This window comes from Bos indicus, chromosome 23 (genome assembly GCF_029378745.1).
Source record: "Bos indicus isolate NIAB-ARS_2022 breed Sahiwal x Tharparkar chromosome 23, NIAB-ARS_B.indTharparkar_mat_pri_1.0, whole genome shotgun sequence".
NCBI classification, from domain to species: domain Eukaryota; kingdom Metazoa; phylum Chordata; class Mammalia; order Artiodactyla; family Bovidae; genus Bos; species Bos indicus.
The window spans coordinates 7,982,993-7,998,741 of record NC_091782.1 but is presented as its reverse complement, the minus strand read 5'-3'; the positions used below and the strand labels follow the sequence as shown (position 1 = coordinate 7,998,741).

General features: G+C 41.6%; 1 protein-coding gene across 17 annotated transcripts in view; it reads left to right on the top strand.

The window, feature by feature from the left end:
* Window positions 1-1,809: 1,809 nt before the first annotated feature.
* Window positions 1,810-15,749, top strand: part of MLIP (muscular LMNA interacting protein) — a 295,306-nt gene continuing 281,366 nt past the window's right edge. For 3 of the 17 annotated variants that reach the window (XM_070777788.1, XM_070777784.1, XM_070777777.1), the window contains exon 1: window positions 13,474-13,759. In XM_070777788.1, the coding sequence (XP_070633889.1) occupies window positions 13,697-13,759 (63 nt within the window). In that variant the 5' untranslated portion in view covers window positions 13,474-13,696. Of the gene's footprint in view, window positions 2,279-13,472; window positions 13,760-15,749 lie in introns of those variants that run through there. The other 14 variants (XM_070777792.1, XM_070777778.1, XM_070777774.1 and 11 more) reach the window with 11 other exon arrangements.

Below are 15,749 nucleotides of genomic sequence, written 5' to 3'. Positions count from 1 at the left end.
TAATGACTAACAGCTGAGCTCATTTATAACCCTGCACTGTCGTGAGTTACTTTGGGCTGTAGGGAGATAAGAGCGCTACCCAAAAAGCAGCGGGAATTACTGCTGCATCAGGGCCGTGTCCCTCGGGTTGGCCATGAGAGGCGAGACTACAGCGTGAATGCTACCGCGGCCGCGTGAGTGAATGCGACCGCGGCCGCGTGAGTCAGGAGAGAATACTGGTACGGCTGCTGTGTCAGCCGGAAGAGAATAAATGCGTCTGCAGCTCCTCCAGCTCCTCGGGTCTTCTTCCGGCCTCTTAGCTCATGCCTTGCCTACCCGGGTGCGGACGGTGTGAACAGTGAGACAGTTGGTGCTGTGAACAGGATGAAGAGAAATAGGCCCATGTAGCTCTATCAATTCCCAAAGTAGTGAAATCAGTGGTTCTCAAACTTTAATGCCCACAGGAATCATCTGGGGGTCTTGTCAAAATGGCCGATTCTGACTCTGTAGGTCTGGCCTGGCATCTGAGATTCTGAATTTTTCACAAGTCCCCACGTGAGGTCCATGTTGCTGTTCAAAGACCACTTTTACCAGCAAGGACTAGGGTGACCCAGCTCCAGTCTTCGAGGAATCACCTCCAATGTCCTAACCAAAGTGGTCTCCTTCTTTGGCTCTCAACGCACATCATTTACTCTCCGAATTCAGCACTTCTCAGGTTCAGCCTGCTTTGGTGTGTTGCTGTACAGAATTCTGTTCACTTCTCTCCAAGCTCCTGACAGTAGATGGTGCGGTCCATCTGGGAAGCTGTCTGCACCAGCACAGTGACGTGATCTCCTGTGCCTCCAGTCATTTCATCTGGATGAAATGGAGGAAACGATGCCTTAAAATATTAATAACCCTGCTGTTTACATGAGTATTCACTTAGAAATTGACAACGTAAATCAATTTAATTAGTGGAAATAATGGAAGGCAGTACTGATGTGAAGAATTCCAAAATGACAAATAGACGCTGTGATTTTTTTCTTTTAAAAATGTTATTTATTGTAGAATGGAGAGTGGGATGATATACTGGATGGGATGACAAGGCCAACCTGAAATATTTTCCACAGAATGTGTGGAAATAAATCAAATAAGTGATTTATAATTTGTTTGGCACAATGAGTCTCTTGGGAGGTGGTTTAAAAACATTCTCCAAAAGGACCAGAGGTCAAGGTTGAATAACCTGGTGTGCAGCCTGTATGCAAAATTAGCAGGTTTTGAGGTAATGTGGACTTGCTTCTGTTGGGAGTAATGAGAGGAAAATTTTGTGGGAAATGAGGAAGGTGTGGCGAAGGAATGTGTTGGCAGTGGTCATCGAGTGGATGTGACCGGAAGTCGATCTGCGAGCTGCACCCAGGTCATCAGAGATCACTTCCTCCTCTCCTCTCCTTGAAATGTACATTCTGACCACAGTTCCCAAGGGGGACACAGCCGGGAGTGAGCTTTGAGTTGTTGAGACCATCTGAATGGAGGACAAAATTGAACCCAACTTGACCTCTACATAAACTTTTAAGATTCTGGTGGGTGGACAGGTGTGGAGAGCTACTCACCTTGTGGTCACCAAAGACAAGCCTCGGTTGTAAGGTCCCTCACTGATTAAACCTGCCACGCGCCAGTCTGGAGTGTCTGCCTTGTTCTCCTCGCCCTCCATGCTAAGGCTAGTTTGTGAACCAACAGCCTGCTCTTTGGTGTTTCCTGGAGGCTGGATCTCAGGGCAAGTGCCCCACCCACTTGTGGGGTTTGTTCAGCCTGCCACAAGCCACCCTTTGTATAATTCTGACTTACCTTCTCTGGATCAATTGTCATTTCATTTCTGGAGGACTTTCAACCTTACTTTAAAAAATCCAGTTGAAGCAAACAGAAGAGAAACTCCATTTTCAGTAACCTTTTCCTCATCTGTTATTTATGTCCATAAGGAAGCTTAAAGAATTTTTATCAGTACACTAAAAATTAGATAATTGGCTATATTGTAAAACTTTTCAACTCTGGACTCCAGATCTCTACAGTTGTTGAGAATTTTTATCAAGAAATCATCTAGGGAACCTTCACAACTCCTGTTTTCATGAAGAGGTCTCAGTGGGGATGAGGTTTACGCCTAACTCTTAAAATTTCATTTTGGTGACTTGTGCCCAGGATCCAACTTTAGTTACAGAGTAAACAGTATTTCCAAAGACTGACAGGGTCAGCTGCTTGGGGAATGTGGCCGGTGACCTCCCTGACGGATGACCGCCCTGCTGGCTGCTTCCAAGTCAGTTGAAAGGTAAGCTTTTTTTCTGTATAAGGACACGGCTGCCTTGGAACGTGTTTCATTTACTAACGATAAAACTGAAAGTATATCCCAGGCTCGCTGTCTTAAAGGGCATGGAGCTGTGACTTTGGGGGCAAAGTGATTTGTCATGTCAACACAACTACAACAGCTAAGTTGCTGGGGTTGGGGGAGGAGTGAGTGATGGTGTGAAACCTCATTGCTTTGATTAAGCCACAAAGACCCAGGAAAACTTAAATCCAGAACTCCTTTCTGATGTGAGAAACACACACGGGATTCTAATATTCAGAAAGTAAAGACTTCCATCTTTGAATCCTTTTTCCTGAAGTCTTGTTAGTTTAATCTGACTGTTGTCTTCACTCCTGAGACAGTAATGGTGTGTGTGTGGTTGTGTCTGTGTGTGTCTGTGTGTGAGAGAAAGAGAGATTTGTTGACTACTGTGAAGTGTATCTGCTATATACATATAGTGTATATATTTGTGTATATACAAATATTTGTATATATGTAAATACAGTGTTTATATACTCTGTATAAATAATATATCTTGTGGGTGCTGAGTATAGAACAGTTGAGAAAATGGAACTTGCTGGTCTTGGATCCCAGACTGACTTTATTCAGCTCGTGTGTTACAAATTGTGTAACAGGAGATAAGACTTTTGTTTCATATCAGAATCGTTGCTCTCTCTCCATGTTGATCGTTATTAGTGTTTCTTTTAAAAACCTCACATTTTATTTTTCAACAAGTTTTGATAGAAGAATAGGCATTTAAAAGATGCACACATTGAAAAGATAACACTTTTCAGAGTGCTCACAGCTCTCACTTAATTGAACTATTTTCTAATGCGCCAAAAAAGTGCTCTACCATCAAAGGTGATTTTATAGATAAAATATTTTATTTTAGATAAAATATAAAGAAAATGCTTTATATAGAAAATATTCTTTTCCTCCCATTGACTAAGCTGTCTTGCCCAGAGTCATTTAAAAAATATGGCCCAGAACCAAAAACAAGGGCACAAATAGTATCAGAAGAAGTAAAAAAGTAATATTCTAGTAGAAAAGGTTTATGCTTCATTGAAGAGGGATAACTACAAAGGTACCAAGTTGTTAAGCTGTCATTATTGCAATTATCCTTTACTGATATCTAGGGGTTTGCTTTTGTGTCCTCTTGGCAGCTTCAGCTTTCAAAAATCGTATATTACATAGTGACAGATTCAATGTTAAGAACTTGCTCTGTGGACATGGTCTTTTTCACAAGCTGTGGGCACGCACCTCTGGTCCACAGAAGCCATGAAGAGGCTTAAACATGGTGACCGTGAGAGGTTAAAGTCTGAGTATTTGCCTATTTGTCAGATGACAGACAAGAAGATGAGACAGAGGGATTTCGTAAAATGAGAATTCCCAACTGCTGCCTGAGAGTTCACAGTGGTCAAAATGGATAAATCAACTCAGGGAATTCTGGGAACCATTCTCTGCATTTGGCTCTTCACTGTCGCCCTCCACCGCCACCCTCATCCCACTGGACCATCAAACAGAGTCTCCTAGAGATAGAGGCATATATTTTGAACCAAAAGCAACACCAACAAGTCCAAAGTTATCTCAGTTCGCAGTGGAGGGGGGCCCAGCTAGACGTGCATTTGGCGCCTGGGTACCACAGAAACACATCCTTTGGGTGGGGGATGGGGGTCCTTGGGACCGCTGAGGCACCTGGAGGCCTGTGCTGAGTGCAGTGTCCTGCATCACTACGAAACAGGCGGGGTTACCTGGGCTTCTGGCTTGACTGTGCAGCACACGTAAGACCCTAGTCTTGGAGATGCTGTGGAGAATGACAAGAAACCCATATAAACGGTGTTCCTTGTCTCAGAAGAGGATCCTTTTTTAATAAAAAGACATTTATCCTTGGAGCATACAGTGAGGAAGATCTTTGTTGTCTACACAATGCTTACAGACTGTCATTCTTTTAGAAAGAAGACAGCATTGGTTTTTCACGCCTTGAGGGTGTCCACCTACCTTGTGAGATTTCAGCAGTAGAGCGCTTACCGGTGCTTTTGTCATGGAGATGAAAGTTCTTTAAACGGCAGGCGTGGGGACGATCACCACTATTAAAAAAGCAAAAAAGTAAAACCTGTATTAACTCTTGGACCTAGTAGATAAAAAAGCCATTTTATGTGTTTGTTAGCCCTCTGTATGTAAAATAGGTAGCCAACAGGAATTTGCTGTATGTCTCAGGAAACTCAAAGAGGGGCTCTGTATCAACCTAGAGGGGTGGGATGGGCAGGGAGATGGGAGGGAGGGTCAAAAGGGAGGGGATATATGTATACCTATGGCTGATTCATGCTGAGGTTTGACAGAAAACAATAAAATTCTGTAAAGCGATTATCCTTCAGTAAAAAATAAATGAATATTAAAAAAGCCATTTTAATAGTGGCAAACTCTACTTTCCCCCAATTTTTGAATATGGGCACAAAATCTGAGCCGTATTTCCCCAGCCATACCAGGCATATGGTGATGAGGAATAGAGTGAGGTGACAGTGTCTCGAAGCAAAAATCATTTACTAAGGGTCATTTGCTTCATGTTTGAGTGGAATTCTTGCTGGCTTAATGTATGGTAGATTTTAATTTCTGTTTGGAGTGACCTGTTGCTCATATTATATTCCTGGGGAAAAAAATCATAAATTCCCGTCTTAGGAATTATAGATCTTCCTGTTTTTTAAAAATAATACCTTCATTGAACCATAATTTACATACCATAAAATTCATTCTTTTAAAGTGTGCATACAATTCAGTGCTTTTTAGCATATTCAGAGTTTGTATGTCATCATCATTATCTCACATCAGAATATTTTCATCACATTCAAAAATCCCACCCCTACTCATCAGCAGTCACTCCACAGTCTGCCTTGCCCTTCAAACCTTGGCAACTATGGCCTGTTTCTAAGGATTTGCCTATTCTGGGTGTTTCATATAAATGAATCACAATATGTGGCTTTTGTGACCAGTTTCTCTCACTTACCATATTTTCAAGATTCATTCACATTGTTGCATGTATCAGGACTTCATTCTTTTTTATTGCTGAGAAATACACCTCTGTGATACATCCCCTTTATGTTTTCACATTAAAAAAATTTTTTTTATTATTATTATTATATTTTTTACTTTACAATATTGTATTGGTTTTGCCATACATCAACATGCATCCGCCATGGGTGTACACGTGTTCCCCATCCTGAACCCCCCTCCCACTTCCCTCCCCATACCATCCCTCTGGGTCATCCCAGTGCACCAGCCCCAAGCTTCCTGTATCCTGCATTGAACCTGGACTGTTATGAATAATGCTATCATGAACATTTGTTTACAAATTTTTGTATGAACATATGTTTTCACTTCTCTTGTGTGTATACCTAGTATTAGAATTTATGGCTAATATGGTGACTGTATCTGTAAGATTTTGAGGGATTCCTACACTGTTCCAATTTGTAACAGCAGCAGCATCCGAGGTTCTGGTTACCCACATCCTTGCCAAGGCTTGTCACTATCTGCTTTAATTCTAGCCGTCCTAAGGGGTGCGAACTGCTATCTCCCTGTGGTTTTGATTTGTGCTCCGTAATCACAGTTTCGTTGCACAGCTTTTCATATGCTTGTTGGCCATTTGTTTGTCTTCTTAGGAGAAATGCCTATTCAAATCCTGCGCCTATTTAAAAAAAATACGTTTATTTAGTTTGGCTGCTGGGTCTTCGCTGCTGCGGGCTGGTTACTGCCCAGTTGTGGCGCCCAGGCTTCTCACTCTGCTGGCTTCTCTTGTTGTGAGCTCAGGCTCTAGGCTGAGTGGGCCCCGGTAGCTGTGGTGCTCAGGCTTAGTTGCCCTGCGGCCTGTGGGATCTTCCTGAAGCAGGGTTTGAATCAGCACCTCCTGCGTTGCAATGCAGATTCTTAAACACCGGACTACCACAGAAGCCCCTTTGTCAATTTTTTAAACTGGGTCATCTTTTTCTTTGAGTTGTAAGAGTTCTTTATGTATTCCGGATCGTTGTTGTTCAGTTGCTAAGTCATGTCATACTCTTTGTGACCCCCTGGACTGCAGCATTTCCGGCTTCCATCCTTCACTGTCTCCCGGAGTTTGCTCAGATTCAAGTCCATTGAGTTGGTGATGCCATCCAACCATCTCATCCTTTGTCGCTCTCTTCTCTTGGCCTCAATCTTTCCCAAATAGCAAGGAGAGGTAAGGAAGCCTTCTTAAGTGAACAATGCAAAGAAATAGAGGAAAACAATAGAATGGGAAAGACTGGAGATCTCTTCAAGAAAATTAGAGACACCAAGGGAACATTTCATTCAAAGATGGACACAATAAAGGACAAAAACAGTATTCTGGATATAAGTCCCTTATCAGATAAATGATTTGCAAATATTTTCTCCCATTCTCTCTGTTAATTTTAACAATGCCACATTGTTAGGATTTTGACATTATCTTTGAAGTTAACTTTTTTTCTAGATAAACTTCATGAAACCCAGGGGATTAATGGCACACACCTTCACCAAGAACTTGCTTGATGGCAGACAGTGGGTTAAGTTCTTCTCACATGTTACCACATTTTAATGTTTGTCAGAACATTAAGAGGTTGATACCATTCCTTTACTTAAGGGAGAAGGAACTGAGACTGAGAATTAATTTGCTGAAAGTGACCCAGCTACAAAGTGGCAGAATCTGCAAGTAAATTAAATTCTTCCTGCTTCCTGAGTCTATTTCTTCTTCACTTTAATTGTTAGCGGTTTGAGCAAGATAAGTGAACAATCAATATTGTATTCATCTGTAGTATAATTTGTATTAGATAAACATGCGTTTTATTCCTATGTTTTCTATCAAAAGTTGTCTAAATATCAATGCAATAAATGTCTTAAGTCACGTCCATGCATGTATGCTTAGCTCCCTTCAGTCATGTCTGACTCTTTCATGACCCCATGGACTGTAACCTGCTAGGCTTCTCTGTCCATGGGATTTCCCAGGCAAGAATACTGGAATGGGTTGCCATGCCCTCCTCCCAGGGATCTTACCCACCCAGGGATTGATCCTGCATCTCCTGCAGCTCCTGCATGGCAGGCAGATTCTTTACCACTGAGCCACCAGGGAAGCTCCCTCCCTAAGTCATATCCATTGGATACATTTCACTCCTGTCTCTTGCTCCTTCCCTTCTGCCTTTTTTCCTTCTTTGCTTTTTTCCTTTCTTTCCTCTCTCCTGTGCTCTTTCCACGTCCTTTTGTTTAGTCCTTACTATGCTTTAAGTGACTGAATCACACACACACACACACACACACACACACACACACACATGCTTTAAGTGCCTGGATAAAGTGATGAATAAAGCACTCTCTGGTGCTTATATAGTACAAGAAATCCCCCACATATGGAAGAGTTCTGTTCTTGGAGTGCATTCGTAAGTCCATCAAAGTTAGCCTAGGTAACTAACTGCCACAATCAGCTACATAGTACTGAACTGTAATATGTTTATAATACTTTTCACACAGGTAATACATAAAAAACAAACACAAAAAATAGAGAAAACATTTTTGATCTTACAGTATAGTACTTTGAAGAGTACAGCAGTACAGGACAACAGCTGGCATACAGGGGCTGTCATCAAATGAACAGGCAGGAAGGGTTACTGACTGGAGCGGGTAGAGGAGGTGGGAGATGGTGGAGTGAAGGATCGTCAGCAACAGGAGTTGGAGAGCAACCTGCAGCTTCATTTGCACTTGGCACTGATGAAACACACATTTGCATCTTTCAAAGTTTGCAGCTTGAAGGTTCACATGTAGGGGACTTATTGTAGTTGGAGATATGAACTGAAAATAAATGTTAGATATGGATAAACTTCAAATCAATTGCACCATCTCCCATGCTAGTAAGGTCATGCTTGCGTGCTATGCTTCAGCATTATGCAAACCAAGAACTCCCAGATGTCCAAGCTGGATTTAGAAAAGGAAGAGGGAGGTCAAATTGCCATTTGCTGGATTATAGAGAAAGCAAGGGAATTTCAGAAAAACATCTGTCTCTTGTTTCATCAACTATTCTAAAGCCTTTGACTATATGGATCATGACAAATTGGTGGAAAACTCTTAGAGAGATGGGAATACCAGACCATCTTACCTGTCTCCTGTGAAACCTGTATGCCAGTGAAAAAGCAACAGTTAGAACCCTGTATGGGACAACTGATTGGTTCAAGACTGAGAAAGGAGTACGACAGGGCTGTCTGCCGTCACTCTGTTTAACCTATACGCAGAGCACATCATGAGAAATGCAAGCTGGAATCAAGATAGGTGGGAGAAACATCAACAACCTCAGATATATGGATGATACCACTCTAATGGCAGAAAGAGAAGAGGAACTAAAGAGCCTCTTGATGAAGGTGAAAGAAGAGTCAAAGAACCAGCTTAAGGCTAAATATTAAAAAACTAAGATCATGACATCTGGCCCCATTAGTAGTGACAGATTTCCTCTTCATGGACTCCAGAATTACTGTGGATGGTGACTGCAGTCATGAAATCAGAAGATGATTGCTTCTTGGCAGAAGAACTGTGACAAACCTAGACAGTGTGTTGAAAAGCAGAGACATTTCTCTGCCGACAAAGGTCCATATAGTCAAGGCTGTGGTCTTCCCAGTGGTCTACGGTTGTGAGAGCTGGGCCATAAAGAAGGCAGAGCACCAAAGAATTGATGCTTGTGAACTATGGTGCTGGAGAAGACTCCTGAGAGTCCCTTGGGCAGCAAAGAGATCAAACCAGTTAATCTTAAGGGAAATCAACCCTGAATACTCATTGGAGGGACTGAAGCTGAAGCTGAATCTCTAATATTTTGGTCACCTGATACAAACAACCAACTCATTGGAAAAGTCCCTGATGCTGGGAAAGATAGAGGGCAGAAGGAGAAGAGGATGAGATGGTTGGATGGCATTGCCAATGAATGGAAATGAACTTGGGCAAGCTTTGGGAGATGTTGAGGGACAGTGAGGTCTGGTGTGCTGCAGTCCATGGGGTCACAAAGAGTCAGACATGACTGGGCAACTGAACAACAACGATAACAAAAGCTTCAAATATCATGTATAATGATAGGCTGGCAGAATGATAAGAACTATGAAGTAGAAGCAGAGAAGGTGATGGCACCACACTCACTCCAGTGTTCTTGCCTGGAGAATCCCAGGGATGGGGGAGCCTCGTGGGCTGCCGTCTATGGGATCACACAGAGTTGGACAGGACTGAAGTGACTTAGCAGCAGCAGCAGCAGCATGAAGTAGAAGACAGCAAATGAATGGACAGAGGATATGCTAAATTAGATGGTCACTGGGGAAGCTCTGGATAAAGGGTGAAGGGAGCCATGTGACTCTGGAGGGATATGTTTAAATATATTTTACATATGTTTAAGGACCAGGAGCTTTCCTTGATGAAAGTGAAAGAGGAGAGTGAGAGAGTTAGCTTAAAGCTCAACGTTCAGAAAACTAAGATTATGGCATCTGGTCCCATCACTTCATGGGAAATAGATGGGGAAACAGTGGAAACAGTGTCAGACTTTATTTTTTGGGGCTCCAAAATCACTGCAGATGGTGATTGCAGCCAGGAAATTAAAAGACGCTTACTCCTTGGAAGAAAAGTTATGACCAATCTAGATAGCATATTCAAAAGCAGAGACATTACTTTGCCAACAAAGGTCCATCTAGCCAAGGCTATGGTTTTTCCAGTGGTCATGTATGGATGTGAGAGTTGGATTGTGAAGAAAGCTGAGCACTGAAGAATTGATGCTTTTGAACTGTGGTGTAGGAGAAGACTCTTGAGAGTCCCTTGGACTGCAAGGAGATCCAACCAGTCCATTCTGAAGATCAGCCCTGGGATTTCTTTGGAAGGAATGATGCTAAAGCTGAAACTCCAGTACTTTGGCCACCTCATGGGAAGAGTTGACTCATTGGAAAAGACTCTGATGCTGGGAGGGATTGGGGGCAGGAGGAGAAGGGGACGACAGAGGATGCGATGGCTGGATGGCATCACCGACTCGACGGATGTGAGTTTGAGTGGACTCCGGGAGTTGGTGATGGACAGGGAAGCCCGGCGTGCCGCAATTCATGGGGTTGCAAAGAGTCGGACACAACTGAGCGACTGAACTGATCTGAACTGAACTGAAGGACCAGGACCTTTCCTTAGCTAAAATTATGCCCATATAAAAGCCAACCCTCATGCACTTGCTGGTCCAACGGAAGCCAAGAGCTATCCTTCCTGTTTATCAACAATAGCAAACATGTTCCTTCCTCTGACCAGACAGCTATCTCTGCAGAGTCACATGGCTCCCTTCATCTTGACTTAGCTACCTCTGTAAAGATCCTATCTCTAAATATTGTCTTATTCTGAGAGACTGGGGGGTTAGGATTTCCACTGTGAATTTTGGGGAGAAGACAGTTCAGCTGGTAACAATGGGGAAAATAACAGTGCCTACCTAGAAGTGTTTAACAAACACTAAGAATAAGTAGGTAGAATAGTGTCTACCTCCTACAAGTGGTTTAGAGAATTAATTAAGACAGTATATGCAAAGTCTTAAAGCCGTTGCTGGCACAGGGTGAGTGCTGTTGGGTGTGCTGTGTAAGAGTGCTGTTATCTTATTTATGTTCAGTCACACCTACATTGTGAGCTTGTTGAAGGAAGGAAAGCAGAGATTATATCTTAGCGTTTTTTATTATTTTTATCCATTATTTAAAAAATCTGCCTGCACCTAGTACTCTTCATCCATTATGGATACTCAGCACATGTTTGTTTAATTAAACTTTCCATTCTTCTCATTATCACCAGCATCTGCTCCTTCCCCAACCAGCTTTGCATCCCACCCTCCCTTTACTCCCAACTGGATCATAGATTTCACCTTCAGGTATTATATTAGCATTGACCAAGTTTTCTTTTGCAGCCATAGTATGCTGGGTTGTGGGTTTTTTTTTTTCCCTCTAGAGAGATTTTGGGAAGTCTCCTTTGTAACTGAAAGTAAGGTCCAGCTGCTCACCGTGCAACAGCCAATAAAGAGGCAAGGTTGGGGAAAGAAAAGTTTGCTTTAGTTTGGATGCCAGCAAGCGGTGGGTGGGGTGGGAGGAGGAGGGTGGACTTCTATCCAAAATCCGATCCCACCTCTGACAATCAGTGAGCAAGAGCTGTTACAGACAGAGGAAGGGGACTCCATGCAGTAACAGTACAGTCAGCTCTGACAGTCCTCTTGAAATTGGTCGTCAGTGGTCTGATCAGAGCCATCTTGATTGTTTTAAATAGTTAATCTTCAATTCCAGGGTCATTTTTTCCCTGTTTCTTTGAGGCCAGTTCTCAGAACTGCGACGCTGTGTCGTGCCTACAGTCTGGGCACCATGTAGTTAACTTCTCCCATCTGCGGTTTCAGTATCTGTAAGACAGCTCACAGGATATGGCTCAGAATAGTATCTATAGTTCTTGAGAAGAAACTAAAGTTCTTAGATACTTAATGACTACTGTGATTAATCTTGTTGAGCTCTTTTCCTTTGTTTCTGCATTTTCTCACTTCTCTGATTAAACTTATTCTTTGGCTAAGGTTTCTCACAGACAAAAGGCAGGCAGAGAACATGGAGGGGAAGGACCATAAGGTCCTGTTCTGTTTCATCCTCATATGAAATGTCAGCTCTTGCCTTGCTTTTGACACGTATGGATCTTGCATGCTAATCAGCCTCTAAGACTTACATTTCCAAGCTTGTTGGAACAATAACTAGCATGTGTGATTCCCTTTCTGGATCTGAGGAGAGCCAAAGAGGGAAACCACTTTTGCCCATGAGTCTGATAGAAGTTTCTGAATTCTCATCCTGAAACAGTGGTGGCTAGGTTTATTTCTGCTAAATGTTTCACTTCTAGAATCCTCAGCCCTTCCATCCTGATGCAGAATAAGCCTAGTGCACCCGGCCTGATGATAGAGAATCAGCTGTGATCACGCCAAAGGTCAGAGCCTCGCAACATGTTTCTGAAAGCCGTTTTTATTGCCATCCACGTATCTATTCTCCGTAAAAAACAGGGAGTTAATTACCATCGCGCTGCACAGTTAATTTTTTTTCAGGCATATAACTATTTCTAAAGAATTCTGGGAACATTTGTTTGACTGGAAAAAGTGAGTTTCATGTTCTATGTCATAACTTTGTTCTCAGTAGAAAATCCAGGATAATGAAAAAAATAATAAGGTTTGTGAAGGAAAAATATCACTTTTCTTTTATGAAGTTTGTAGACATCATTTGCCTACTTTTCATGATATAAAGTTGACAACACCTCTTGAATATATATGTTGTGTGTCTGAATAGCTTTAATTAGTTAACTTTGTGCTTTCCTTGAAGTGACTTTTTAAAGTTTTGAACTGCAAAATAAGGCCAGGATTCAAATCGGAATTAGAAAGAATGGGGCTGGCTGATTCATGTTTGCTATAAGACCATCACATTTGTCCTTTAATTTTATTTTGTAAAGTTTTTTTTTAAGCGTTACTCTCATTTATTGATACAGAGGTTAAAAAAAAGATCTATTTGTATAGCTTACATTAGTACAGAGGCTTGAATGCCAGGTTTAGATTGTATCTAAAGATTTTTTTTTTTTGATGTGGATCATTTTAATTTTATTTTTTTTCAAACTTTTTGTTTTATATTGGGGTGTAGCCAGTTAACAAAGTTGTGATAGGTTCCATGAACAAAGAGTGACTCAGCCAAGCATGCACAAGGTATCCGCTCTCCCTCAAACCCCTCTCCCGTCCAGGGAGTTCCTAACATTGAGCAGAGTTCCATGTGCTCTTCAGTAGGTGATGTGAACCATTTTTCAAAGTCTTTATTGAATTTATCACCATATCGCTTCTGGTTTTTTTGGCTGTGAGGCATGTGGGATCCTAGCTCCCCAGCCGGGGATGGAACCCGCCCGCCTCTCTCCCTGCATTGGAAGGCTGAGTCGCAACCCCTGGACCACCAGGGAAGTCCCAACACATTTGTCCTTTTAAATTTTGTTTATTAGGCCCATATTCTATAGTACGTTTTATTTGACTGCAATGGCTATTAATGAATTCTTTGACAGTGGCTCTTTGTCACAGACATCTTTCTTGGCTCAGGGAACCTAACATGTAGGGATAATCTCCTGTTGAGGAGTTGCTTTCTTATCTGGTGACATTTATCATTATCTAAGGCCAGCTGCCTGACGTCTCTTCAGGGCTCTGTTTATGGGGTTTGAACATCTATAAATGGAAACACTAGCTAACCAGAAATTATCGCCAGGGCTTTCTGATAGTGTCCTGGGCTCTCACAACTTGGAATGTCCTGCAATATCTAACATGTAAGCACATCACATCATTTTCTAGACAGAATCGGAATCTTGCCTTTTCTTTCTCTCTCTCTCTCATTCTCTTTCAACATGGACTTTGAAAAGCATGGAAAAGGAAGCTTATTAAATGAGAATTTAGAGGAGAAACTGACGGTAAGGCTGATATTTCACAAACACGGATTTATGATGTAACTAGCAGAGCAAAAATCAGTTGTTATAGTGTGAAAACGTTATACCAGGCACCTGTGTTTCCCTGTTTTTCTGGTCAATGACCTTGAAATCAATGAGTTCCAAGGGTTTTACTGAAAACAATGTGATAAAATTATTAATATGATGTCATTACTAGAATGTGGGTAAATTAGATTTAGTTAAATGATATGGTTTATCTCTGTTTTAACAACCAGGATCCATTTATTTTGAGACCTGGTGGTGGTCACCTCAATACTGGGAGGTTATTTTCTTTACTCATATGAAGTTTAGCGAATATTCAAAACTCAATTTCAGAGATACCAGGAATGTGTGTCAAGGGAAATCTGAGTATTATGGACAATTTTAATTTTTTTATGGAAAAAGTTAATGATAAAATGTAAGGATAAAATTTACTTTTGAAAAAGTTTAGTTTTTGGCAGTAAAATTTGTAAAAGTTGCTTTACCTTGATGCTAAGAAATTTAATGTCAGTAAACACAGTGGTCACTTCTGTTTGCTCAAACACAGAATGTGCTGTAACATAGATTAGAATGTATTGTTCATGGTTCACCTGATAGGTTTAGGAGATTAATTATGTTTATAAAGTTACTGAGGCTTCAGAGTTAATGTTAGAACAGGGCATGGCTTATTTTAATAGCTGTACAAGTAGCAAAAACTAAAACTGTATTGACTGTAAGACTGTGGCTTCTTGAACTCATGAGAATGTGTTGTTCTGGATGTCTGACATTGAGATATATGCACTAGCAATGATATTAAAACCTGAAAGGTGGAAGAAAAAACCATATTGTGTTGAAAACTCCTAACGTATGTTAGAATTTCATGGTCTTGAAGAAATATATTGGATAAAATCTATAAAACTTCTTCTTAAAGGATTTGGGTCATTTTGAATATTGACCGTGGACCTCTCTGCAGGTGATTGTTTAAACATGTCATGGCCCCAGACCACTTTGCTTTTGGACTGTTTTAAAAAGCCATGTGTTACTGTAGAACTAACCAGGGGTTTTGAATCAGGAAGATCTGATGAGAATCCTCACTCCATCACTTCTAAATGTGGGATGATGGGATTTTGTTTAAGCCTTTCGCGTCTCAGTTAAGTCGCTTGTTGATGGGGAGCAGTGATACTTAATCGGAAGGCTGTTACGAGCATCAACTATAATGTATGTGAAGTCCCTCGGCTGAACCTGTTATTTTCAAACTGCTTTTGGCCTGACTTACTTAGCAAGTACATATCCAGGCTTTGTTTACATAAAATGAGAAAGCTGAAATGCATTTCAAAGTAAAAGGAACACTCAGATATGTGAACTATAAGGCTTAGGAGTTATAAAACCTTGATGGAACCAGATAGATGGTTAATAAATACACCAGTAAGAGTTGCTATGAACGAGTGTGAAATTGGATCCAGAGCTCACTGGCAGTCTTTTAGAGGAATAATAACCATAGTGGACATGGGGCAAGTGAACAAAAGTGAAAATGAACTCTTGGTGTATAAACGTTTCACTGCCCGGGAGGTCAAACGTGCCCGAATCTCTCCAGAACACAGCTCTGAATCAAGAAGTGAGCAAAAACCTCTCTTTAGAGGGAGTAATTGTCATAACATTCATGGACTTTTGTCTGGAGGGGAAGCCTAGGACTGGCCCCTGATGAATTTCCAGGAGATTTGCAGGAAAATCTGGGGTGGATCAGAAGACGCCAGAATATCCAATCTGTACTGAGCATAGGCGGTTCTCAGGGAGGGCAGGAACACAGTAAATAAAGTTCAGTGCTTGGGAAAGTTACCTGTGCAGATAAATAGATAAATAAGTAAATGGTGCTAGTACTCAGCTGCTCAGTCGTGTCTGATTCTTTGTGCCCGTGTGGACTGTAGCCTGCCAGGGTCCTCTGTCTTTGGGTTTTTCCAGGCAAGAATACTGGAGTGGGTTGCCATTTCCTACTCCA